The sequence below is a fragment of the Podarcis muralis genome, chromosome 6, assembly GCF_964188315.1.
Source record: "Podarcis muralis chromosome 6, rPodMur119.hap1.1, whole genome shotgun sequence".
NCBI classification, from domain to species: domain Eukaryota; kingdom Metazoa; phylum Chordata; class Lepidosauria; order Squamata; family Lacertidae; genus Podarcis; species Podarcis muralis.
Genome location: NC_135660.1, coordinates 35163746 through 35190953, shown reverse-complemented (window position 1 = coordinate 35190953; position 27208 = coordinate 35163746). Strand labels below are relative to the sequence as shown.

General features: G+C 42.8%; 1 protein-coding gene across 1 annotated transcript in view; it reads right to left on the bottom strand.

Annotated features, from left to right (window-relative positions):
* The window catches only part of GPC1 (glypican 1), a 192395-nt gene that overhangs the window by 88234 nt on the left and 76953 nt on the right, over window positions 1-27208 (bottom strand). Inside the window, exon 2 of the mRNA XM_028730983.2 lies at window positions 4696-4854. Within this exon, the coding sequence (XP_028586816.2) occupies window positions 4696-4854 (159 nt within the window). The remainder of the gene's footprint in view (window positions 1-4695; window positions 4855-27208) is intronic.

Sequence of the window (27208 nt, the reverse complement as noted above, 5' to 3'; positions counted from 1 at the left end):
AACTTGCTCCATTAACATTTTGGAGCAAAACCAAACTATTACAAAGTTTTATTGATGAACACGTTGCAAATATTAAGCTGTTTCAAAAACATCTTATACACAGGTGCCCAGACAAAGGTCCATATAAAACAACCCACAGTTAGGGTTACAATTCTGTGCACTCTTTTAAGGAAGCACAGTTACTTCCAAGTAACTACAGGCAAAATTAAGAATTCTGTGGCTACTGAATTGCAGATGGCACAGCTGAAGTAGTAAAGTCTGGCTAACAACCAGCAGAGGGCACACCCTATCACTTTTTGATAAGTTATAGAATCACTCTGAGAGAGAAAAAAGTGATGCTTTGCCACTTTTGGGGGGTCCAGAATACTTATGATGACTCTGTAGGGGGAACTGAGTTCAGCTGCCTGTCTACTCCATCCCAAACTGTCACACTTTTCCAATAGTCAAGACTGCCAGTCTGCGCAGCTGTTGAAGATGAGTATTCCAGGATCTGGGAGGGAATATCTACCGTCCTGGGCAGAAATACCATCGCCACAACAGCTGGGGTCCCCTCTCTACAGCACTTCCTCGTAGGAAGCCTCCTTATACTGACTCAGGCCATTGGTTTCTCTAGCTTATTTCTGAACCTAGACTTTCAGTATGCAAAGTAGATGATCTACCACTGAGCTACAGTCTTTTTATTCTTTCACCTCTTTAATGAACAGACATTTAGCAGATGACTGCCTGAAAAAGCATTGTTCTTTGAATGGCTTTTTGATGTGGTTATTTGAAGTTTAAAAGCACACACCCAGTTTTTTATATTTACAGTGGCATTCCCCCCCCCCCCCAAAGTTGGCTCCTTTTATCCTCCAAACCATTTGATTTCCTTAGATTGAGAGCCCCTTGGGGACAAAACTATTAACATTTAGAAAAACTGCTGTAAGCTGCTCGGAGCCAATGGGAAAGAGCAGGATGTAAATCAATCAAACAGAGTACTAAAAGCACTGCGAATTCCCAGTATCACTATTGCAGATAAGTTAAATATTTCAGATTGCCGGTAGAAGGTATGATTAAGATAGAACTGTGGCTAGGCAAAGAAGAAAATCAATCTAATTGGATAGCTGGAGGGTACTGAACTCTCAGTGAGGCTCTGCTCTGGCCATACCACCTGAGCAACATTTAGGATTTTAGACCAACCACAATGAGAAATGGCTAGTCCAAAAACAGGTATATCTGTAGGATTCAATCCAACCTACAATCCCACTGGCAGCCCTGCGTACTCCTGAAGATGACTGTTTGGGAACTAAAAAAGGTAAAGGTAAAGGACCCCTGGACGGTTAAGTCCAGTCAAAGGCGACTATGAGGTTGCGGCGCTCATCTCGCTTTCAGGCCGAGGAAGCCGGCGTTTGTCCACAGATAGCTTTCCGTCATGTGGCCAGCATGACTAAATTGCTTCTAGCACAACGGAACACCGTGACGGAAACCAGAGCGCAAGGAAACGCTGTTTACCTTCCTGCCACAGCAGTACCTATTTATCTACTTGCACTAGCGTGCTTTCGAACTGCTAGGTTGGCAGGAGCTGGGACAGAGCAATGGGAGCTCACTCCTTCATGGGGATCCGAACCGCCAACCTTCGGATCAGCAAGTCCAAGAGGCTCAGTGGTTGAGACCACAGCGCCACCTGTGTCCCTGCTTGGGAGGTACCAGATATATGAAAGGCCTTTAACCTTTGACTTCTTTTTTATTTATTCCCCAAGAAGCCCCAAAACTGATGCTGGCTCCTACAGTATGTACCGTATTTTTCGCTCCATAGGGCGTACCGGACCATAGGGCGCACCTAGTTTGTTTTGGGGGGGGGGAATAAAGAAAAAAAATTATTCCCTCCCCCCAGCCCCAAAGAGCAAAGTCAGCCAGCGGGATCCATCCTGTCTTGGCTTCCTCTTTAGCCACGCACAATCTCTCCAGCCAAGACAGCGAGCGGGATGGCTTCGTTTTTAGCCGCGGAGCTGGGAGCGGCGACAAGGTTGCGCCGGAGGTTGCAGGGCTGGGGGAGCACTCCGAAGGTTTGCGGATAGCTGCCTGAAGCCTGGGGAGCGCAGCGGGAGTTGGCACTGCGCTTCCCCGGGCTTCAGGCTGCAGGCTGCTATCCGCAAGCCTTCGGAGCACTCCAGATAGCTTCCTGAAGCCTGGAGAGCGAGAGGGGTCGGTGCGCACCGACGCCTTTCGCTCTCCAGGCTTCAGCGAAAGCCTGCATTTGCTCCATAGGATGGACACACATTTCCCCTTCATTTTTGGAGGGGGAAAAGTGTGTCCTATAGAGCGAAAAATACGGTATTAATGCTGGTGGCAATGAACCCTTTGAAACATCTTGTGGGATTGTGTCTCTAATGCTATCAATGATGCCATGATCCACGCAGCAAGAAATGGGGGGAAATGGAGATGTGGAACCACCTAATGGCTTCTTGGCCAATATGGCACCTTCTGTATTGGAATCACTAAACATGATCCAGTAAGTTGTTTTAAAGATGCTGCTGTGGGATTGCAAGCAAGAACCAGCTGAGCATTTTGTCCAACTATCCTTACATAAGGCTTGTTTATACAAGCAACTGTTCTGGGATGACAATGGCCTGATCCAATTTCGCCTTCCAATTTGTTTATACGTTTAAGAGTTGAATCAAAGGCCATGTGTGTGTGTGTCTATCGAGAATGAATAAATAAGTCCTAAGATGAGAGGCTCTTAATTCACCATTTTTAATCACAGCAATGTAAATGTAACCTCAACAACAAGATAAAAAACAGTTGTAGCTACATCAGAGCAAGCCACTCTGTCTGTCTCCCATGTATATAAATAGAATGGTAGCTATTTTTTCCAATTAAGAAGATACTTGCAAAGAATTTCTTTTGACACTGATTTTACTAAAGCTGCATTCATATGAGCGCACAGCAACGCTTTCTCTTGCTAGTTTTCTTCCTTGGTTCATTTACCAGACAAGTAAAAGGAGTATCAGTGAAAGAGACAAACTATGCGTATTTTTAAAGAAAGCAAATTCATGTCATGCTGTATTTTCCCATTGTGTGCCCTGTCAATTGATTTGGCAAAGTCAAATGCTGTTAAATAATATCACAATTTGGTGTTAAATTGCTTTTGGTTCTTAATTATTGCTTTAAAATTTAACCAAGAACTGATGGTTCAGACAGATTGTTCCCCCTTTGCTCCTCTTCTGAAGTAAGTAGGATAAACAGTCAGGAAGCCCTGGTTTTGCTTTATGTCCAAACAAAGGATTGTGGTTTGTTGCTGCCCAACAAACTAACCTGAAACCATGGTTTGTTGGTTTGCTGACCATGGCTTGGTAGGAAGCAATAAATTGCAGGCCCTGATTCAGGTGTGATACAAAACCAGGGCTTCTTGGTATGTTTATGCCCGTCACTCCAGGAGTGGTATGCATGGGCAGTGTCAAACCAGTCTGGCTTTTTGTTATGCATGAACACAGCCCAGATGACATGTTTGAATGTAGTGTTTAACATTAGACATTGGGAAATTCCACAGGTTATACACATGTTTGTCTGGACACCCCAGATTTCTGTTCCACAGTTTACCTAACAGTATCATCTGTTTCCTATCTGAAAGATTTAGCAAACTGAAAAGCAGAAGTACAACTTTAAACAAGTTAGTCCTAGAAAAATCAGACCATGAGTAACTTCAAAATAATCTTACTTAAATCAAATACGAAACACTAATTGCGGCACTACTTAAGGAAACTGAAAAAGATGTGATGGGAGAAGGGAACATCTTTACAAGCCTAAAGCATCCACTGAGGTTATGGCTGCCACAGAGAAGCAGAGATTTATATGTTATAGTTTGATAATGTGTTTGTTTAACTGAACACATACATTGCTTCAGGACCAAGATAAAATGCGTCCTAGAGAAATAAAAATAGTATTCCTAAACTGCTGGCAAAAACACAGATAAGTAAAACATGCAACTCCAGTCAGTAGTTTTAAGATAGAAGCAAGTATTTCATTTGGGGGTGGGGATTTAATTATCTAACCATGTACAACCCTATCAGGCGATCTCTGTTGGCTTGTCGTTTATTATATAGTAAATTCTGCTTTTAATTACATTAAAGACAAGAGACAGGCTCTGTTTGAGGGCTGTACGTTATAAATACAGGAAAAAGTCAGTTCAAGCAAATATATTGAATTAACTAGTGATTTCAGTGACTGGAGACCATTTTTCAACAAAAGATACACTTTCCAGTACTCTTTTGACATACCTGTGAAATAACAACAACAAATCAGCAGATAACAGAAAACCATGGTTTAGCACTATGCGGAGGAGCCTGTACAATCCCCAAACCAGGCTTGCAAAGCTCCTGCCTCCCACTCTGTGGATGAGAGGAATTTGTCTGGATTCAATTTTACTTAAAAACAACAACTCAGTTTAGCATTATTTTCAAAGCAGGAATCCTGGTTTAGAACAAATTCTGATGGTTTCATAATAAGCTGGTTTCAAAACCATTGAACAAGCCAGAGTCAGGACATCCAATATGAACACAGCACTAAGTGGGGATTCCTTGAAAGTGAAACTAAACTCTGGCAAAGTCCTCTGCCCAGCTGCAGGCAGGAGGCAAGGGGAAACAGGAGCAAGGAAGGGGTGTAACACTACAAAGTGATGGCACCTTGTTTTCCAAACTGGACCAGTTATGCATTACTTACCATCAAAGTTCTTGTACTGGGCTGTTAAGATTACTTGCACCGAGCGTGTGGCCTCCTTCAACATGCCTTCAAACTCATGCCGACTCTTGTTGGCAAAGTTCTCCTCCATCTCACTGGTGCAGCAAGTGTAGCCTTGTGGACAAATTCTCAAGTGTTCCCCTGAAAACGAGAGAGACAAATGTGGCTTGTTATAGCAGTTCAGGTATAAGGCATTTCTAAGTGTGAGTGTGTGAGAGAGAGGGAGGAAGGGAAGGCATGGCACAGTTATTTAACCATGGATGCTTCCAAATGGGGACTTAGCATGGCAAACAGGTCGTTCAGTTATTGCAAACGGGCTGTTGGCAACAGGCTTTTTTTTTCAATTCACCAGATTTCCCCCGGAAAGGGTAAATCTGAATTAAATGGGGTGGGGAAGAGATACAGGCAGGCATTTTTATGCCAATGGCATTGTGCTGGTGTTGCAAAAATAAAAATAAAAATGGGTTCTTGAAGAGCACCCATCCCACAATAATTGTGGAAATAATAATAATAATAATAATAATAATAATAATAATAATAATAATAATTTATTGTTTATACCCCGCCTATCTGGCTGAGTTTTCCCAGCTCCCAATCAAGTGTTAAAAACAATACAGCGTTAAATATTAAAAACTTCCCTGAACAGGGCTGCCTTCAGATGTCTTTTAAAGATAGGATAGCTGCTTATTTCCTTCACATCTGAAGGGAGGGCGTTCCACAGGGTGGGCGCCACTACCGAGAAGGCCCTCTGTCTGGTTCCCTGAAACCTCACTTCTCACAATGAGGGAACCGCCAGAAGGCCCTCGGCGCTGGACCTCAGTGTCTGGGCTGAACGATGGGGGTGGAGACGCTCCTTCAGGTATACAGGACTGAGGCCGTTTAGGGCTTTAAAGGTCAACACCAACACTTTGAATTGTGCTCGGAAACGTACTGGGAGCCAATGCAGATCTCTCAGAACCGGTGTTATGTGGTCCCAGCGGCCACTCCCAGTCACCAGTCTAGCTGGATTAATTGCAGTTTCCAGGTCAACTTCAAAGGTAGCCCCACGTAGAGCCAGATCTCAAGGATTGCTAACCCACTCCTTTCAGAGCAACCTTAAAGACATTCAGGAACCAGAGCTGTACATCTGCAAACACACCTCAGTTTCCTCCTCCTCTTCACTTGCTGGTACTGTAGGGATTCACTCAGTTAAAATAAAGGCACCCAAAACATATCTTGTCTAACCATGCGCTAAAATAATCCAATTACAAAAGTCAACACACATCATGTAATTTGGCTGTGATGGCCACAATCCTGCGGGTGCTTTTATAGAACGGCTGGGGAAATCGTGCCTCATCTTGTCTGTTTTGAAACCCAGGCAGCCCTGCAAGTGGGGAGGCTGCCATTGGAATCTGCACACGCTCCTCCAAGCGCATACTTCTCACAACCAAGTGCCTTTAGGGCTCTTTTTCTTGGAAGTGATGAATCTGCCTTGGTCTGTAACTCACTGTGTAAACTGCGGAGCTGGAGAAAATATTGCCAGTGATATTTCAGATTGGCTGGATAGATAAGCATTCAATACTTGGCAGCTACAAGGTAATAGCTTACACCTGCCTTGAATCCCTTTTCTCTGATCCACAGCAGGAAGACCAGGCTGCAAGACTCACTGGTGCATATAGTCCCTTTCGAGAGCAGCAGGCAAGCACTGGAGAGCCATAAGCTCTTGTTCTGTCCTCCCCTCCCCCCTTCCCTCCCCACAACACCAAACACAAAGCAGTAACAGTACATATTGTCCTCAGAGTCTAGATTCTCCCCTGGAATCAGAGGAAGGAGAAGCTATTTATGTAATTATAATGTACAAAACCCTTCAATGAATACTTGACAAATTCTACCCACCCTAGGTGACATCAGCAATCCAGTAAATTTAGCTACTAAACTACGCCAGGGGTTGGGGGCCCATGGCCCTCCAAATGTTGTTGGACTCCAATTCTCATCATACCATACAACTCACCATGCTGGCTGGGGCCTAAGGAAGTTCCAGTCTAACAACATATGGAAGGCTACACTGAAACAAGATATTTTTCTTGGGGAGTGGGGAATATGGATAGTGGTGATATAGGATAAAGAGTACAGGCAGTGACCATTCACACCACGCCCCATTCCACCCTCTTGCAGGTACAAAAGGACCTGCACATCAGCTAGTTGCTACTATTAACTGGATTAGCAATCAATCTACAAACTAGTATTTCCAGACAGCCTGAATCACAGCATCAACCCTTTCAAAAAATTCAATACGTATTCTACTTATTCAAGGGTATCTGTGACATTTGGTATGGCAGCATTTCAACTCGAGAGGAAAGCAAAGTTTTCATATTTTCTCTTTGCAATTCAAATTTATTGCACAATATAAGGAGGAAATTGTCTTCAAAGACATCTTTTAGTTTTTGATCTGACCCCATAATGGTGGTGGTTCCCTGTCATTTCGTAGCTGGCCGACGACATATTAACTGCGCTCTTGGTTCTGCTTTCTCAGATCATTTGGCTTTATTTTGTCATTCCTCCTTTGCTGAAAAGGCACTCTAATAAGGAAACTGGGGTGGAGGGTGGGGAGGGGGTGTCTTCCTTCGCTGCTCAGAAGCATGCAATCGCCCAGACTAGTAGCGGCTTTCACACTGGGATTGTAGCCAGAGTCTCACAATGATTAACAGTCAATGATCCTTGGGGCAGGGCAACTATTTCCATCTCCAAGGCCACAGCTGACTAAGCAAAATAGCTATGCCAATTGCAATGAAATATTTTGAGAACAGTAAAATGAAAGGATTAAAGCAAAAGGATCAGAGGAACTGGAGGGGGAGCAACCCTTTTAGCCATAGGGTTCTTCTGCCCACATAACGTAACATTTTGTTCATTTGGTTTGCATTTGGGGGCGTGAATTCAGATAGAAAAGAATCGCCTGCATTTCCCTGGAGAGCAAAGAGAATCCATCAGTAATAAGGCCACATTTTCTTCTCCAGAAGCAGATGATCTGACACATGGCATTCCAAAAGGAGCCATTAATTCAAGATGAGCTGGGACACAAATTTCTGCAAAAATCTAAGCCATGTTGTAAAGGTAGCTTATAGAAAAACTCAGACACCCGACACCCCCCAAGCTGCCTTACATTTGCCTAGTCCATCAAATTGAACAGGCACTCCTGCAAGGTAGAAAATCCCCCAGACAGCAAACTGGGCAGCCACCCAAAGCTGTACCCTCTGATTCAGCCAACTTCAGTTGGAGACTTGTAACATTCCCCCCACCCCCTCAAATGACAGACCTTTAGAGAAATTTGGCTCATTAAAGCACACAAAGGCTGAAGCAAGGCTGTACCAATTGCAGCTGAGGCTGTACTAGTCACACCTAAAAAGAAGGGAGTAGTTGGTGTATCTTGGGAAGGAAGGCTGATTTTCCACAGCATTTTTTCAGCTGGAACTCACTGGAACTCAGTTGTGATACCTCTCAGGTGGGCTTCACTGCCATCATAAGAGAACAAGGGAGGCATCCATGGTGAGTTCCAGCACCTCTTTTTCTTGAAAAATACCACAGCATTTTCAAAGAACATCTGAACTGCAGCAGCGGCTGTCCAGCTGCACTACTGCAGTTTTAGATGGGGGTGAGGAATTTGGGGCCCTCCAGATGTTGTTGGGACTACAACTTCCATCATCCTGGGCATGCTGGCAGGGGGTTATGGAGGCTTGAGTCAAACAACCACTTGAGGGCCAAAGGTTAGTCATTCCTAGTTTACATCAGGGTATCAAAGTGCAATGTTCGATTCATAGCAACTTAGTAGCTCCCCAGCGTTTTTGTGCTGTGTTTTTATGGATCATGTTCTGAGAGGTTGCTATGAATAGGAAACGTAATAGCAACCTAATTGGCTACCAATGGGCAGACCATTGGAGGAAGTGATTTGCTGTACAGGACCTGGGGGGAAATGGGCATGGATCAATGAATGCTTCTGAAAGTCTAGCTGATCATTGCTTTGGCTGCTTATAGCTGGACAAACTTCCGCACCCAAACCATCAGCACACCTAAAATCTGCATACAGTGGTACCTTGGGTTAAGAACTTAATTCATTCTGGAGGTCCGTTCTTAACCTGAAACTGTTCTTAACCTGAGATACCACTTTAGCTAATGGGGCCTCCTGCTGCCACTGCGCCACCGCTGCCCGATTTCTGTTCTCATCCTGAAGCAAAGTTCTTAACCCGAGGTACTATTTCTGGGTTAGCGGAGTCTGTGACCTGAAGCGTCTGTAACCTAAAGCGTATGTAACCGAGATACCACTGTACATGAAATTGGGGCCAGGGTTGTGTAGGAATGAAAATCACGACAGACGAGTAGCAGGTGTCATGTGAGAGGCGTCTGCCGGGGCAAGCCCCGGGAACTCTCTTTTATTGAATATTACAAACATTGCCACAGGTGTGCTTGTGGCTGATTGGTTGATACAAACACAAAGCAACTTGTTGCTGATTGGCACGACTACAACTGCAGGAAACTTCAGAACAAAGGCAAGCAAAGTACTCCCCAAGACAGAAACAGACACAAATTTTGGAAATCTCTTCTACACTGTTCATTCCTCTGACTCTTATGCAGCAAGACACATATCTTCAGTCATTGACTAGTTATTTCACTGCACGTGGGTTCATGGTGGAAGTTGGGAAGTGGCATGTCAAATTGATTTCCCAAGATATTTTCAACATGTAGGTCATACTGCTGAACTACCCCAGCATATGTAAAAGTTCCTAGACAGTGATCCCAAATCATACTAGTGTAATACCTCCATATGACCTAGGAGGCTCTCTGATGTTAAGGAACTAAATAAAATATAGGCAATTTCTGGTAGGGTTACTGTAACTACTTGATGTTTTATCTTATCCCCCTGGCAACCTTAGGTTTCCTAAATCTAAACACAGTAGGCAGGGTGGCAGGTAAGGCATTAAAGAGTAGGAAGGCTTCTCCAATAAAGGGGCACGCAACAATTTCACTATGTTCCCAAAAAGATTGTCATAGGCCAAAGCCTCTATATTGGTTTCTGCTCAGTTAGAAGCTAGTGCAGAATATATAAAACTCAAGATTACATTCCTCCCCAAAAAGAAGTTATTTTAGGAAACAGCCATTTCCAAACTTAATGAAAATGTGCTGAGTCTTAAGACAGAGCAGGAGCTAGCTATTCTGTATGGAAAAGCATCAACATATGACCAGGAAATCTTACTAGCTTTGGTCGTTTTGCAAAATTAGTGCTGGGATTCTGTGGGATCCTATATATAACTTTGACAAACAACTTGCACAATCATTTTGTGGTTAATCATAGCAGTCTGCACTGCTCCCATCAGAAAAATACTTATTGAAATCTGTGTGCCAGAAGTCAAATGAACAAAGAGAAGAAGACCACATTATAAAACATGCTCTCCAAACCATCAAACCGGGTTGGGGGGGGTGGGGAATGCACAAGTTGTAGCATGAACAGGTCTCAGTAAAATCATGTGGGGAGTAATTACAGTGTCTCTGTTCATAATACCATGTAGTTACAGAGTTAGTCAGGGTTTCCACTTAAGGACACATGGTTTTTTTTCCTCAGAAAAGTTTATAGCTCAGCCGCAAAATTACCCTCCCATGAAACTTGGCAAGAAAGGTTCTGGTGCAAGCAAGATTTTTGATTTTTATTGGTGACATATCCATTTTGCTTTAAATGCATTTCTTTAAAAAATTAAGAATCAATTCATCCTTTTTTGCCCAGCCATTACTGAGTGCTTTCAGGGTTTTAGTTTTTACAGTTCAGAGAGGCAATTTACCTTGCACAAGAGACATGTGACACCCCTCAAGGCTGAGTGGTCAGGTTCAGCTTTTTCTGGGGTTCTAAGACAGACGGACCACCTCCCACCTCAAAAGTGCCTCTATTATCCCTTTTCAAGGAGTACTCCTTCCATAGACCACAGAGTTACTGGTAAAAACTTCCTAACATCTCCCTGGTGACTTCCATCCAAAAATGTGAGAAAAGTTTTATGCTGCTTAGGTTTCATTGTTGATGAAGACAAAAATGCTATCTGGATTCCTTGTAATGTTCCATGTGATGTACTTTAGCAATACAGGAATCTGTTTTATACCAAATCAGACCATTAGGCCATCTACTTAGTGTTGTCTGGAAGCGTATCTCCAGGGTTTCAGACAAAAGTCTTTTCCAAGTCTTACATGGAGATGCCAAAGATTGAACTGGCCCCTTTTAATAGCAAAGCATGGGCTCTACTACTAAGCCTTTTCTCTTTGTAGAACAAACCAAATAGTTTGAGGGGGTGGGCGGGGTAGAGAACATAGTGAAAAGAAATGTAGTTCTGATAGTCTGCCCATAGGTTCTGGAAATAAGTAGGGACTATGAAGGAATGATCATAGGAACCCTTGTCCATTTTATGACTTTCCATGGCTTAAGTTTCAAGATTAGGCATGAAAGCAGATAGTATAATATCCTCTTTGTGTGTGTATATGTTTTTTAAAAAGCTAGCAGACCTGGAAAGCCACTTTCCATCTGACATGCATATTCCTCATGCATACTTTTTACATAGGCAAGAAAGCTTAATTTCGCAGTTTATTCCTCCTCCATTACTCTAGAAAGCACTGGCTTACATCCACATTTAGCAGTGCATCTTGCCAAACCAAAATGAGTGCTTGCAGCATCCAGACATAATTATCCATAGCTCTCCCCACAGCTGAAACACACTTTGAAAGTCTGAAGTTTCTATTTGCTAAAACGTCTACAAGCTGGTAAGTAAGACCAACTTTTCTGGAGCTTCTGTGTTTGTTGGAACTACTAGATATTGGAGCTTTAGAACATCTGTGACTACATCAACCCTTCAGCCAGTTTGGAAAGCAGGTTACGGTATAAATAACTTGAATAAATAAAACAAATACACTGTGTTTACTACATAAATGGGGAAACAGCTGAGCAAACAGCTGGAGTGTTGGTGGGGAAGGGGTTCAAGATCTTGTTTTCAATATTGAACAGGGTGTAACTCCTAAATTGCAGAGCTTAAAGGGGTAAACAAACACAGCTATCATAACAGTTATTATTCCAGCTCCTTCATTTTCATTGCATCACTCTTTTCTGTGTTTCTCATCACCAACACGAGTGCTAGTTCTGTATATTTGGACTCACTGGTGCTGCCACCATTTTGATTTCCCCACAATGCAATGCCTACAATGCGCACACAGTGGGCACTGCATTGTGGGAAATTTTCAATGGCAGCAGCAGCAGGTTTAGCTCTGCAGGCCTGGCACTGCTGTGCTGTTGCTACTACCCTTCCAGCAGTGTTAAAAGGAGTGATAAGCTCACTCACTGGGTGTACATGTTGTGGTTACTGCACTGTGGGGTAATTGAAATGGCTGTGTGAGCAAGTCCTACCCACCAGGTACAGTCAGCTAAGACTGGCACTACTGTGGAGAGGGGCCCAATGAGTGCACTATGCCCAGAGTCCCCTGAAACTTGGTGCTACCCCTGGTCTAGGTCATCATGATATATGTGCAATCTGGTGCTGAATAAGCTCAAGCCCTTGGCACGGTCCATAGTTTTCCAACTACCTAATGGTTTCGTCTTACAACGAATTTCAATTGGATTTAATTACTGCCCTGGAAAACAGTTAAACTTCACACTTCACCTTCAGCATTGCTTCCCACCTTACAAGTCAATCCCAGCCCCTCCCACCCTGCCCTCGAGGAGCTCTACATCTGTCTTGATAAGATATTTATAAATAACCAAAAAAGCTGCACTTTGATCAGCAATTGCCTTAAGCAGAAGAGATGCTGAAATTACAGACTTCTAAAGCTGCATTTGACGAGGCGAGCAAACGGGAATTTATCTGATCTCCTTTCAGAGGAGATGCTTTTTAAAAACTCCTGATCCTTTTCAACATGATGGGAAGCATTTGCTTTAATTTAAACTTGATGCTCACCTAAGGAGGGAGCCAGCTCTTGTGCAAGTCAGCGGCAAAAACCCCTGCTGGTTTCAAAAAGTGGTGGATGCAATCTCCTAGTGTTTTGTAACTTGGTTTTACAGTTAGCGACTTACACCGTGAGTCACAAACAGAACAACATTCCTCCAATTTCAGGCACATTAGAATACAATACAATAGAATACAATTTCAGGCACAGTAGAATGCAAAATCTAAGCTCATTTGGGATGACTAATTCTCAATTGCTCCCCAATGATGAAGGAAGGATGAAGTAAAGCCCCACTATCACTGTTTAATGAGTTGGCAAGGAATAATGAACTTTGCACTTTGGCTGTACATAAGGAAAAAGAAACCCTGAGCCAATCTTTTCCTTGGTAATAGTTGTACACACCCAAGCTAAGATCTGTTTCTGCAGAAATGAAGGCACAAGTCTCATTAATTTCTGCTATAAGCTCCAGAGGTTACTTTTAATTTCAGACATAGATCTGCTGGTGATGGAGATATGGAGAACCTAATATAGATTGTACCGCAGGATGGGTTCTGATGGTATCCATATTTATGTCATTCAACAGCAGTGTTAATTAGATAGCAATTTTTATCAGCACCAGTTCTGAACTCTGCTTCTATTCTATACAATTTAGGCCTGCTAAACACTTTTGCCATTATAGAAAATACTGGCTGAAACCAGGCAATTCTGAATTTAGGATACCATGTGCTTATATTTATTCTGTATCCCACCTGGCCAAATCCAGATCCAGGCAGCACATGTGATATTTTTGAAATCTGTAAAATAATCCATAGAGCCACAAAAGAACCTTGGCTTATAACCAACAGAATAATGCAATAAAGACAGGTGTACAAATTGGAGGGCATCATCATAGGAGCTCCCTCAATTCTTTGAGAGCTTCCACTTGCAAATCTCTCTCCATTCCAGGGTCCAATTTAAGCATAACACTGTCAAGCAGCTCAGTAATCTACATAAGCAACTTGGCTCATGCAAAACATGTGGCTCCTCAAAAGAACAGATACATTGAAAGCTGCCAAGAATTTGTCTGAAGACAGAATTACATGAAATGGTTCAAAACAAACAGAAATCCATCTGAAGTATCTTTCTGCTCAATCACATGGACCAGCCTTGATTTGCACAGAGTTCACATGATTTACTTCTTTTAATCCCCAGTAAATTCAACATCCCCTGCCAGCAAGCATTCAGAGAGAGGTTACGAGGGGACAGATCTCCTGCCTGAACAGAGGTACAGTACACTGTGAGAGAACCAGAAATCTGGAAATAACTTCCTTTTCCATGCCCCTCACCCCCTCCATCGCCCTTCCTAAATACATCTCTAGTGGTAAAATTTTCACTCACTACAACTAGGGTGAGGGGCAAGTTGGGCAGAGTCCTCATGGAGTGTGTATGTGTGTATGTGTGTATGTATATGTATATATATGTACCGTTTTCCCGAAACTAAGACATCCCCCGAAAATAAGACCTACTTCCAGTTTTGCCTCTCGCTGTAATATAAGGCATCCCCCCCAAAATAAGACCTCCCCGAACATAAGGCCTCCCCGGAATATGTGTACCGTATTCTTCTTCGTGGAAAAATAAGACATCCCCTGAAAATAAGACCTAGCGCATCTTTGGGAGCAAAAATTAATATAAACACTGTCTTATTTTGGGGGAAACAGGGTATGTATATGTATATATGTCAGGACAGCTAGTTTCATTTATGCCCTGCCTTTCCTCCAAGCAGCTCAAGGCAGTGTACATGGTTCCCTACCTCATTCTATCCTCACAAAAACTTTGTGAGGTTGGTGTGGCCGAGAGTGCATTACTGGCCCAAGCTCACCAGGGACTGGCTGGACAATGAGAAGGGGTGAGACACACCAGCTGGGGGATCCCCAAGGGAAACCCTAGAACAGGAAGGCTCAGAGCCAGGGGATTGGTGGTGGGACACTGAGGAGGGGTCAGAGGGAGAAGATTGGGAGGAGGGGCTGGTTGCTGAAGGAGCAACAGGGTTTAGTGAGGAGGAAGAGCTGGTGACAGGGAGCAGTTCAGACTCGGAGGCTGAAGTGGAGGAAGGGGATCAAGGAACTGTTGAAGTATCCAGGGAGTCTCCCTCTCCTGCTGTAACAAGCACACACACACACACACACACACACAGAAACACACAGAGTCTCCAAGAAAGTGCAGGATAATGAGGAGAGGGGAACAGAAGCCAGAGGTGCGGGGACACAGTTTTGCTTGGGAAACATCCAGGGGAGAAGCCTTTGGAAAGGTGGAAGGCAGGGACCTTCAGTCCTGGCAACTGCTCCATAGGAGCAAGACCTACTGGGAAGTGTTGCTGAGTTGTATGCGGTTTGCTTGAATAAAGAGTTAATTTCACTGACGAGTCTATCAGTTATGTCTGTGGTAGAGAGCAGGCGAGACACAGAATGTTAAGATGGTTAGTTGAACGCAAAAGCAAAAAAGGAAAGGAAAGGAAGGGTGAATGAGAGATCCCTGAGAGTTTGTTGTTGAATATTCTTATGGGGAGGATTATAGTTGAAGAAATGTGCGCCATGGAATTACCAAATCTCCTTCCTCATTATAAAAGGTACGATGAAGGAGAGGAAAGGAATAAGAACACCTTTTCCCTTTTCCAGTCTCCAGAACCTGTACCTAGCTGATAAACATTTTTTGCTACTGAGGAGGATGTGATTCAGTAACTTGACCTCATTCCCAGGCCCTTCTTATAAAGACTCTTTTTTTTTAATTAATGGTAGCACAGCTTAAAATTTTAAATAGTGTGTTCTTATTTCAGCTGCTCTGTAGTTTCATTTAAATATTCACTCTCTTTTTAAATGGGTATATCTTTTAATTATAAAATATAAGATAATGTTAATTTTACCCTTTATTCTAGACTTAATAGCATCATAAGGCAAGAACTAAAATAAATCATGAGAAGATGCCTGAGGGTACAGGAAAGCATTTCCTCAGCAATGAAAATGGATCACGCATTCTGACACAATTCCCATAATACTATCATGGCCCCATAAGCTTAGTTGGATTATGGTAACCTCCATACTTTCTGTTTCTGCTGTTTCTTTTCTGTTTTGTTTTTTATTAGATGAAAGATGGAAGATTGAGATAGATTTTTTATTTGTGATGGAAAAATGTATTCTGATGAAATAAGGATTGCCTCGAAGAGATGGGGGCCAAAAGGAGGAATGAATAATCAACTATGTTCAAACCCCTCATTTTAGTGTGGCAACTATGAGTCATACATAGTTTTAAGCTGTGTTCTGATGGCTGCCTTCACAAATAACCATGTGTGGCGTTCATACAGAGCCCCCAGTCGTTACACGGACTATTGACCTGTACACCACTACTTTATCCTTCCGCTGCCACCAATTTTGTGGGGAAAACCCAGGGTTCCCCGGTGAAGTATTGAGTCTCAGTCAGGTAGAGTTAACAATGAAGATTAAAGTTTATTTCAAACACAAACAAGTTTTAAAATATATTCGAAACACTGTCGCTCTATTCCCTCTCAGTCTTGTCCCTGTCTCTAACTCACTCTGACTCCTCTATCTCCCCCCCCCCCCAAAAAAAAACACACCAACCGAACTAACTGTCAAAACCTCTGGGCTGAGCCTCAAAATCAGGTAGGCTTCACCTCTGGGCTTTCTTACTGGTCAACCTATAACCCTTTCTCTCCCCCAATACAAATGTATCCCCAAAGAATGGGCAAACGCCACGCCATGGTTTGTTCCACAAATCCCAATTTATCTCACAGATGACCAAACAAGCCATGGTTTGTTTCTCCAGCTTGTTTTCCACCTGTTCTTGCCTTGTGCCTTTGTGAACATCTGGAGTTGGGTGTACAAACATACTATGACTAATCAAAGCTTTTTGGTTTAGATACAATGCCAAACCATAGTTAAAAACCAACAATGCTTCAAAAGCCAACAGTGCCTTCACACTGTGGTTTGTGGCCAGAAAACAAACCATGGTTATTCTCCTGGGCTGATTTCGGATGCTCAAACCAGCTCAGTCAGTAGAGCATGAGATTCTAAATCTCAGGGTCGTGAGTTTGAGCCTGACGTTGCGTAAAGGATTCCTGTATTGCAGGGAGTTGGACTAAATTACACTTGTGGTTCCTTCCAACTCTACAATTCTCTGAGTCTATGGCTTATGTGCAAACTAGGTCAATAACAGCAGGCAAGAATGACAACGAAAAAGACCAAAGAGTTGTAGGCAATATATCGGTACTAAAACAGAAACTCTGAAGACGATCAGAGAACACAATGACAAACTATATTCTGGTGTACGCAACAATATTAATTAATATTTTTCTACTAGTATAAAAACAGACCTTCCCCAAGTAATCAATGTACTGCTGTAAACTCAAGCAGTTTTAGAAACACCTGCCCTCTTTTGTTTTGATCCTGAGGGCAAATTCACACTTAGGGAGGCAGATGAGTCTGCAGCAAGTCTTTGTCTCAGCGCTATGAAATGTGAAGGTGAGATGCGAGTCTAAACATGAGATGGACACACATGAAGGAACTGTGTCCTATTATATTATACACATAACACTTTTGTGTCTTAGGACTAATTCAATGGGGGGGGAGGGCAAGTGTGCTTTTCACAGGTACATACTGCACTTCCTAGTGAACACTACTGCCCCCAAGTGAATGGCCCCAAGACATCAAGCAGAGCACCAACAATGTTTCCTTGAAATAATTAAATTTCACTTGAAATCTTGCTTTAAAAGGAAAGCCTCGGCATTAGATAAACCAAGAACAAACTGACCGTACTCCAGGATGTAACTGTTTCAGTATTCAGCCATCAAAACACACTTTTCTGTAGTCTTCTGGGACGTGACGATAGCATCGTTTTCTAATCGCCCTTGCTAAAGTCCTTCAGATGCCATTTAACAACTCTATTCAAGCCTACGAAGTACAATTTGGAGCTGTCTGTCATTGCTACCTACAAACACTACTTGGCTGCAACACCTTAAGATACTTTGTGACAGATGATTGAATGGTGTTTTCCTATCCCATGGTGTGTGCGCACAGGGGTGGGGGGATGCAGAGCAAGCATTTTGTTCTGCAAATTCTTACTTATCTAGCTAGTGGTCCCATTAAAAAAATATACTCTGGGTGGCTCACAAAGCAAAACATTAAAACAGGCTTCCTCAGCCTCGGCCCTCCAGATGTTTTTGGCCTACAACTCCCATGATCCCTAGCTAGGAGGACCAGTGGTCAGGGATGATGGGAATTGTAGTCTCAAAACATTTGGATGGCCGAGGTTGAGGAAGCCTGCATTAAAATATAGCATAGGATAATATAGCTGGGGAGATGTCCATGGCTTCCCCATTTGACCCATGAGGCCATTTCCCCCTTTTAATGCCCACCTGCCACACACCTGGCATCACATGTCTGGTTAGCAAAAAACAGGATAAGACTCCAACTTATCAGCTGATGAGTGGAGAATTCAATCTTCCTTGGCTCAGGTGCATTAATTCCCCACAAGGAACTTGCTGGAGCATCGAAATCCTGCAAAAAGCAGGATGAACTCACAGATCATCTAAGGCACGGGGAGTTCAATCCAGCTTGGTTGTGATCTTCCCACACCCCCATGGGCCAGTAATGACAGGTGAGTGGGACAACCCACCTGTCAGTCATGGCATCATGGCATAATTATAGAAGATTGACAGGCAGGTGGAGATAAAGATCTGGCCTGCCAAGCCAAAAACATTCCCCACCCCTTCAATAGGAGTATAACTTTAAAAATAATATATATATAAATTTATTAAAAATAAAAATAATCCTGAAAGCACAAGTAAAACACAACTGAAAACCCAGACTGTGAAACACAAGTCATCTGAAAGACCACTACTGTATACATTTTGACATGAGCTCTATTCAGTCAATAGTCAACAAAAGAAGAAAATAGATGCATGTTTCTTCCTGGACCTTTGTATGTTTAGAGTGGATGTCTGTAGTGAGGAGCCTTTTTGTATCTGCCGAAACCACCTGAGTGATTGAGTACCTCCACAGTTAAAAAATGCTCTCTGCGGCAGATGTTCACTCTAAAGATGTGAGGAGTTTGCATGACCTCAGGGGTGGGGCTAAAAGTGAGACCCCACAGCCCCACTGAACTGTTTTCTTCATTTGATGAGCAGTGACTGAATAGGGTGAGAATAATGTAACAAAAGGAGATGAAAGCTACTTGCTTCAGTTGCAATTATTTTGAACTGCAATACAACTAGCTCCTTGAACCGGGCATATCCTAGCTAGCCCACAGAAACCTTGGATTCTGCAAAGGTGAAAAGGATAAAAAATGAATGAACAATGGGCCACATAATTTCTATGATACGTAATTTCATTTCCCCAGGACAGGACCTAGTGTTCTCTCCTGGGACAGAACAGTCTTTCAAAGTGAGCCAGCTTATCTGTTTACAAACCATTGTGATAAAGCACAAGTAAAAACTCTTACATTAAAAAATTGGCAATTATTGCTAGCTCATTTCTAGAGGCCCAAATATTGCTACAGTTCTTGAATGGCATAGAAGTATTTTGGCAGCCATTGTGCTTTTTTGCTTTTGAAAATGGCCCCGAACGTACAAGATAAGCAGCATGAAATGAAAACAAAACTCTTGCGGCACCTTAAATGCTAACATACATTTATTATGGCATAAGCCTCTGTGGGCTACAGTCCACTTCAGAGAGCCACAAAGTGCTCTCTGTTGTTTGTGTGACAATAGACTGATACAACTAACCCTCCTGAAATAGTTTAAACGATTTCCAAGTGATGCTCCCATGATTCACTTGCGCCCAAAAGGTTGGCTGCTTGTTTGTTCTTGTGTAAAGAAAACACAAAGTGTAGCTAATTGGAGAATCAAAGTAAATTGTTGCACCTTATCGATGGACAGTCTAGTAATGCTGCAAGAGCTAAGTTTCCCATTTCTTATTCCTCCTGCGACATTCATTGCAGCCCAAAGTGCCATATCATGCAAACGCTGTTTAAAAACTTCTCAAACTACCACTAAGAAGAGATGAACCAAGGTCTGGGCTGTAGCACTTCAAACAGTGGATATCAGCTGACATGACTGAATCTTCCCCATACATTAAATCAATCAATCAATGCACATATAAAACTAGATGACAGGGAGAAGGGTCCTAGCTTAGCTGCTGCCATGATATGCTAGTCTTCTAAGTGGAGGGGGTTTTGTTTACAGAGAAGCGTTCAGCCATGTCACCCTCAATCTGCATTCTGAAGTCAAATAACCTGGACACATGATTACGACTGCAGCGAGAAAGAGGCCCGAGTCTCCGCAGTGCATAGTGGTGTCCTCTTATCTGCTCCTGCGCTGACAGAGTGTGGGAGATGAGTAAGTAATCTGTGCTCTGCAAGTCACAGTGTGCCATGTTCTCATAACAATGCTGCTGCTTTTGATCTCTTTCTGACAACTGGCAGTTGACAGTTTTTCTTTATCATGCTATCTGCTCTGCTGTGAGGAGGTGGCAGTTGAGAGAGCCGATTGGTCCAGGAACAGCAGTCATTAAAGTGTCTGGAGAATTGGTAGCAACTTTCTGTTATGTGCATGCAGTACAGAAGGGCAATTTTGGAACAGAAGCAACAGACACTGTCAGTTTCAAATAACTCAAATCTTGGAGGGTGTTGAGGTGCTGGAATAGCTTTATCCATTTGAACTACCAAAGATGGTTGCAAGAGGCAACATGCTTTCACTAATGATGCTATTGCTGAACATTACTTGAAGCTTTTCAAGGAGCAGAGAACTCCTTCTCGCTTACTTCAGTTCTGCTATTCCCCAGTCCTGTTCATCGTCACTTTTATTCTGATGTTCAGCTGCATTTAAAGAGCACTGTAAAGGTAGCACAAGGCTGCATTTACTTAGCAGGTCTTCATTAATGGAAGCACATATGACAGTCTAGGCCTGTACACAAGGCAGTCAGTGGAACATTCAAAACAAGCCACAGTAGGATGCAGTGTATTGGTGAGTGTTGCATGGACTGTGGCATGTGTGTGGAAGCTGTGGCCATCCAGGCTTGCAGCCCAACTCCCCATCATCGCTGACCACTGGCCAGGTTGGCTGGTGCTGATGGGAGCTTGAGTACAGCAGCATGTGGAGGGTCACAGGTCCCTCGTCCATAGACTTTGGGAAACAATTTGAACAAAAGGACGGTACAAGATGAATGCAATGGTACAAAGGTTTTGCACCAGAAGAACATTCCAAGGAAAGAACTTCAACAGCATCCACAAACAGCTGCCCTAAATAAGCACTGTTTTGCATGGTGGTTGTGTCTCCGGATTTCAAACAAATGGATATGTGTATTTAAAATTCACCAGGGCCTTTGGTAGGGATAGGAATGAAGTAAAGTTGTAATCCCAAAATTAAAGGGAACAGAAAGGGAACCTATGTTTCCCAGGTCCCAGCCCTAGAATTTCAGCTGCACAGCAATTCACCCTTTTCTATTCCCTCTCTGTAACTGACTCTGTAACTGACCAGATAATCATGGGAGTGGTAATTGAAAGGAGGGAGGGATCCAGCTTTTGAATCTCAACCCATCTTTCTGCTGCTGCATTTTGATAAAAGGGTGGTTTCTGAGTCCTGAATACTTTCATATTGCCACCTGCTGCTTGCTGTTAGGTTTGGTGATGTGGAAAGCCTTTCCACATGGGCTTGTCCAGAGAGGTTCTAGGAAAGCTGTCCTCTGTGCTTACCCCCATCCCAATTGTCCTGTAACTGGAGAACTTGCCGGGCAACAAAGGTGGAGCCAACAGTAATGTTGGGGATGGGGCAAGGAGTAGATATGGCACTGAGAGGCAAGCTGTGCAAAGCGAGGAGGAAGCCATTGCTTTAATCTTTCCCCTGCACAGGGCAATGTTTCCTGCCTTGCTACTCAGTGCGGAGAGGAGCTTACAGCAGCTACAGCAAGCCAGGGAGCCACCGGTTTAATTCTGCCCCAATGTAGTGTTGCTTCTATATGGAGGGCAATGGTGAAGGATGAAACTGGTTTGAGGTTGCTACACAGCAGCAGCAGCAGCAAAATGAGAGGGAAAAGGCCTGTTTATGTACTGAGTTGAATAGGATCCAAAATGCAACAGTTTGATTGGTCCTAGAACAATAGGATTCAGAATGCAGCAGTCTGATTGGTCTACAGGAGCCACCCAATCCAGCTCCAGGTGGAAGTGAATCCGCAACCTGATTGGCCTACAGGAGAATCCCGGAATTAGCCAATCACGTGGGGCCCATTGTGTAAATAATGTATATAAAGCAGACATTCTGGGGGAACTTCCATTCCTCCTCACCACTATGAGCTGAATAAAGAGCATGAAATCCACTCTCGACTCTGAGTATATTTCAAGGCCCCACCAGGGGTGTAGGCAGAGCACAGCGGTGTAGCTGCTGCCTGTCCAAAAGAGGCCAACATCCATCACTGCAGAAGAAATAAATGTAAAATGCAGTCAATGAATTGCCAGTCCTCTTGGTAACATGCTGGCAGTGCATGGTTAAGAAGCCAAAAGAAGACGAGAAGCAAGATTTGCTGTCTTTGGGTGTGCTCCATCTCAATCCCCTTGCGGGCAGCAGGATCATTATAAATTATGTAAAATAAATAGATGCAAATTTTCATATATCACATTTATTCAATATTGGTGCTGAAAGCATAATTGGAAAGGTGGCAGGGAGCACCAAAGAAACTGTGATAATTGTAGGACACACTGTTACCAAGCAGCCATCTGCCAAAGAGCTGCTTCTTGGTAGGAGGTCCAGAGATTTGCGAATTCCGTCACTGCCTTCACGATATCTGATCACAGCAGCCACTGTGCAGAGAGGCAAAACATGCTAATGATGTATTTAGCTCCGTCACTTAATAAGCTGGGTAAAATTCATTGATACTGATCTTGAGCGTTATGTGTTGCCTCATTTTTTAAACACTCCTATTTACAGGAGGAAACAAGCACCACTGGAAGTCAGCCAGCCCTGGGCCTCCTGGGTTAATTCTTTGCAACACCACAGCTTCGGATTATCAGCTAGCATTTTTAGCACAGATAGTCTAGAACTACAGAGACAACGGGCTAAAAATGAGAGCATGAATCCCAGCATTTAAAGAATAGCAAGCTGCTGGCGTTGTTCATTGTCCAAGGCAAACATTGGCCAGTTTCCAATCTATATTCCTTGGAAATGCTCAAGGCAAAAGGAAACCACTGCTGACAAAGCCCAACTTCTGAAACAAAAACCTTCTTTGTCAGTTCTGTACAAGGCACATAACAAAGGCCAATGACACTTAAGTGTTCTAACTGTGCAACCAAAATGAGCAGACTTGGTGGCAAGTAAAGACGATATCACCACTCTGCAGACAAATGCAGTGTTCAAGCAAATCAAGAAACTGGAAAATATTCTGTACCTTGTGAAAGTTATACTCATTGAATCCCTAGTACAGTGGTACCTCAGGTTACATATGCTTCAGGTTACATACGCTTCAGGTTACAGACTCTGCTAACCCAGAGGTGCCTGGCGTACTCTGGTCCATGGGGTCACGAAGAGTCGGACACGACTAAACGACTAAACAACAACAACAAACCCAGAAATAGTACCTCGGGTTAAGAACTTTGCTTCAGGATGAGAACAGAAATCGTGCTGCGGCGCGGCGGCAGCAGAAGGCCCCATTAGCTAAAGTGGTGCTTCAGGTTAAGAACAGTTTCAGGTTAAGAACGGAACTCCGGAACGAATTAAGTACTTAACCAGAGGTACCACTGTATTAGGTATCGGAAAAAATGGACTTGGAACAGCCCCCAACTACAAGACTGTTGTTCGTTCGTCAACAAATTTACTACTGACACTGAAGAACAACTGAAAACTAGGTAAGAATTGGTAGAGGAAATGAGCTTCAAATCACAACCCCCGATTCCCAGATTTAGAATAATCTCCTCCGTTACACCAATCACAGCCACCTTTCAATCAGATGTCAAGTTCAAAAGCACTCAATTTCACATTAGGAAAGCTGTAAAACAGGTAGAAGTGCAGTCAGGTTTGAGAATAGGGTAGAAAGCAACTTTCAGCAAATGAGGAATCTTATATTCAAAATTAAGCATCAATAGAAAGGTAAAGGTAAAGGGACCCCTGACTGTTAGGTCCACTCATGGCCGACTCTGGGGTTGCGGCGCTCATCTCGCTTTATTGGCCGAGGGAGGCAGCGTACAGCTTCCGGGTCATGTGGCCAGCATGACTAAGCCGCTTCTGGCAAACCAGAGCAGCGCACGGAAACGCCGTTTACCTTCCCACCTATTTATCTACTTGCACTTTGACGTGCTTTCGAACTGCTAGGTTGGCAGGAGCAGGGACCGAGCAACGGGAGCTCACTCCGTCGCGGGGATTCGAACTGCCGACCTTCTGATCGGCAAGTCCTAGGCTCTGTGGTTTAACCCCAAATAGAAAGGTAGCTTAAAGTTAAATGCTGTGCAGGAGGTGGGGAATGTAGTGTCTCTAGCTTAAGACATTGTTTGCTCTGCTCTTTTTGCAGAGGAAGTTCTGCAGAGCGTATTTTTCAACCCATCAAATATATGTGATACCAACAAACTTTTTTCTCTTTTAACGTGGAATATTTCTTTAGAAAGTACCAGTATATTACAAGTTCTCACCTATTCTTCAGTACAAAACCACTTACCCTAATTCCTAATTCAATGAAAAAAAATAACGAAGTAATTAAGAAATTTGAAAGAAGATTCAATAATAATATAAATATATTAATTGTGTATATTAAGTCATATTAACTATACTGTGAGCACTTTAATTAACCAGATGGAAATTTAATTTGGTGTGTGGCCCGTGGGTTCTGTGTAGATGTACTCTTGCAGCCCACTTAATCTGAGAGGTTGGACCAACCTGAATTATTCACTGCTTATGCCCTCTCCCTGTTTTTTGGTGATGTGTTCTATTCCTTTCGGTTTTTCGTGAAACAAAGCAAGCTATACAAATTCTGAGGAGGGGGAGGACTGTGTAATTTGATTCTATCTTATCAGCACATAAAATCGTCACAACAAAGTTCCATTTCCTCTGCTATTTATGAGATTCTTCTAGAAATCCAAGCTGACATTCATTGCGGTACCACTACAGTTCCAGCTCTACATTTAAGAAGTTAAAACGTCATGAAAACATTGAAAAATAGAATACACATAACACTTGTAAAGGTTTTAAGAACAGTTTCCTACATGTTCTAGTTTGTGAGCGGAGAAGGAAATAGATCTTTTATTTGCATTCCAAATCAATTTATAATGGATACATCTACAATCTGTGTACTATCGAACCCTCAGCAAAAAAACAAAAACCACTTTCCATGCAGAATAACCTGCATGTTGTAATTCTAGCTAAGCTTTGGACAGGGGGCAGCACATCTTAAAAACAAACAAACAACAGTTGAGAAAGCATCTCTTTCCAGTAAAAAGGAAAGACTATTTATACATTTCGGTCCAATTTTGGCTACATTTGTTAGTACTGATGCAAATGTACCACCACGCCAGGGAAAAAGGAAACCATAGGAGAAAGAGGGGAGAATTTTGGCAACAGAAAGGCAAAAAAAGCACACCAGATATTCCTAATTACTCAGCTATGATTAGAATATTGGGAATTTTGCATCTACACTAGACTCTAGTAGCACTGGGAGTCTAAGGATCAAACTAGACTATATGTTAAAAACATGATCACATTTATCAGCTATCAGAGAGGATTATGACATAGTGGGAGAGGAGCTGAACCCCTTTTCCCAATGCCATTTTCCCAGAAAAAATGTCACAAGAGGAAAGGTTTAAACCCACTTCCTCTAGCCCCAGTCAGGAGCACCACAGCTGCAGTTTAAAATATATGCAGAAATGTGATCATATAACTAATGTTTTCTATAGATTGCCCTTAACAGCAACCTCCCCTGAGCTTGGAACGTGCAAAAGTGTACATATCGCCTCTAGTCTGGTTGTATAATAATCTGACCTATCACTTCCAATGCTGAAAGCATCCTTACGGGTTTTAGCAAAATAAATGATGTAACAAGAAATGGGAATTACATGCCTGTTAACTAACCAGTAAGCTAAGCAGGCTGGACTCTAATTTTGATTATGAGCAACAGAAATAAACCAGGGAAATCTGGGCAAACCACAAGGGGCCACAGCATCCCAGCTAAGGGATGCAGGAGAATATGACTGATGAGCTCTTATTATAGTAGTGGGTTTTTTGCACTCCAGGACTCATGTGCACAAATCCAAGAAGAGCCATGTTCTATTCCCTCAAGCTTATGGCTCAGCAGTTTAGAAAACCAGCTGCTCTGCGTAGCAATAAGTCTGCTGCTCCTTCCTTTTTTTTAAATAAAGGTGTTTACAGTCACCTGCTTTTAACAACATCACACTGCTCCTTTAGCCAGAAATTCTAAAATTTGAAATACATTATATGTTCACTCACTTGAGTGTTGGAATTATTTGGTTATTTCCAACGAACCAGAGACCTGGATTTTGGTGCACTGAAAATAGGCTAATCGCTTACACAAAATATATTTCGAAATACAGACCAGTAATCCCAAGCACAGCTCTAACCAAGCCAGTTATGGGGGCAAATACCTCTTTAGAGGTATTTTGGGGGGAAAGGCGCAGACTTCCAGTTGAACCAATGCAATTACTTATTTCCTATTTATTTATTTACAACCCTATTTTAAAGCACACAAAAGTTAAAATACTAAAACCGATTAAAATTGGCTCAACTTTCTAAGCATCTGGGTAGGCTTGTCTAAACAGGAATGCTTTTAGCAGGTGCTGATAAGAGTACAGTGAAGGGTGCAGAGTGTACATACAACAGTAAATGAAACTTCCATTCTACAAGCATCTCACATACACAATTCAACTCTCTTTCTCTCTGATGTGGGGCAGTGTGTAGATATAACTAGTTTTCTACATTCTGTCTTGTTCTGTCAACATTCCTACTGCTGCAAGTACACTCGGTGTAATTTCATTAAACCTCTCACAGGAATCCTGAAATCATACAGTGCAATAATCTTGCACCTTTTTTAAACACAGAAAAAAGTTATTATCCATTACTAGGGCCATAGGTAAAGGTAAAGGGACCCCTGACCATTAGATATACCTCAAAAGCATCAACTTACAAGAGCCCATGATCAAGGATATATATCAGGGATAGAGAAGCAGTGTCCCCCTACCACCCGATGTGGTTAGGACTACAACTCCCATCATCCCTGCCCACTGGTCATGCTAGCTTTGGCTAATAGCAGCTTAGGTCCAACAACAACTTGAGAGCCATCCCTGCTTTATGTTTTAAGGAGTCTCCAAAGTGATTGTATGAATTCAATGTTTCCTTTGCTGCTACCACCATTTATGTACAGCCTTCTCCCTGTACTACCCTTGCTCCTTGCAGCACCTGGCTTCTTGTTAGACTTGGAGCAGCAGAGGGGAACAAAGAGTGTTTTAGCCAGGAAAAATGGGGACAGAAACGTCACTCTTCAGCTTCTAAAACTCCCAAAAATATGCTTGCAGATTCCAC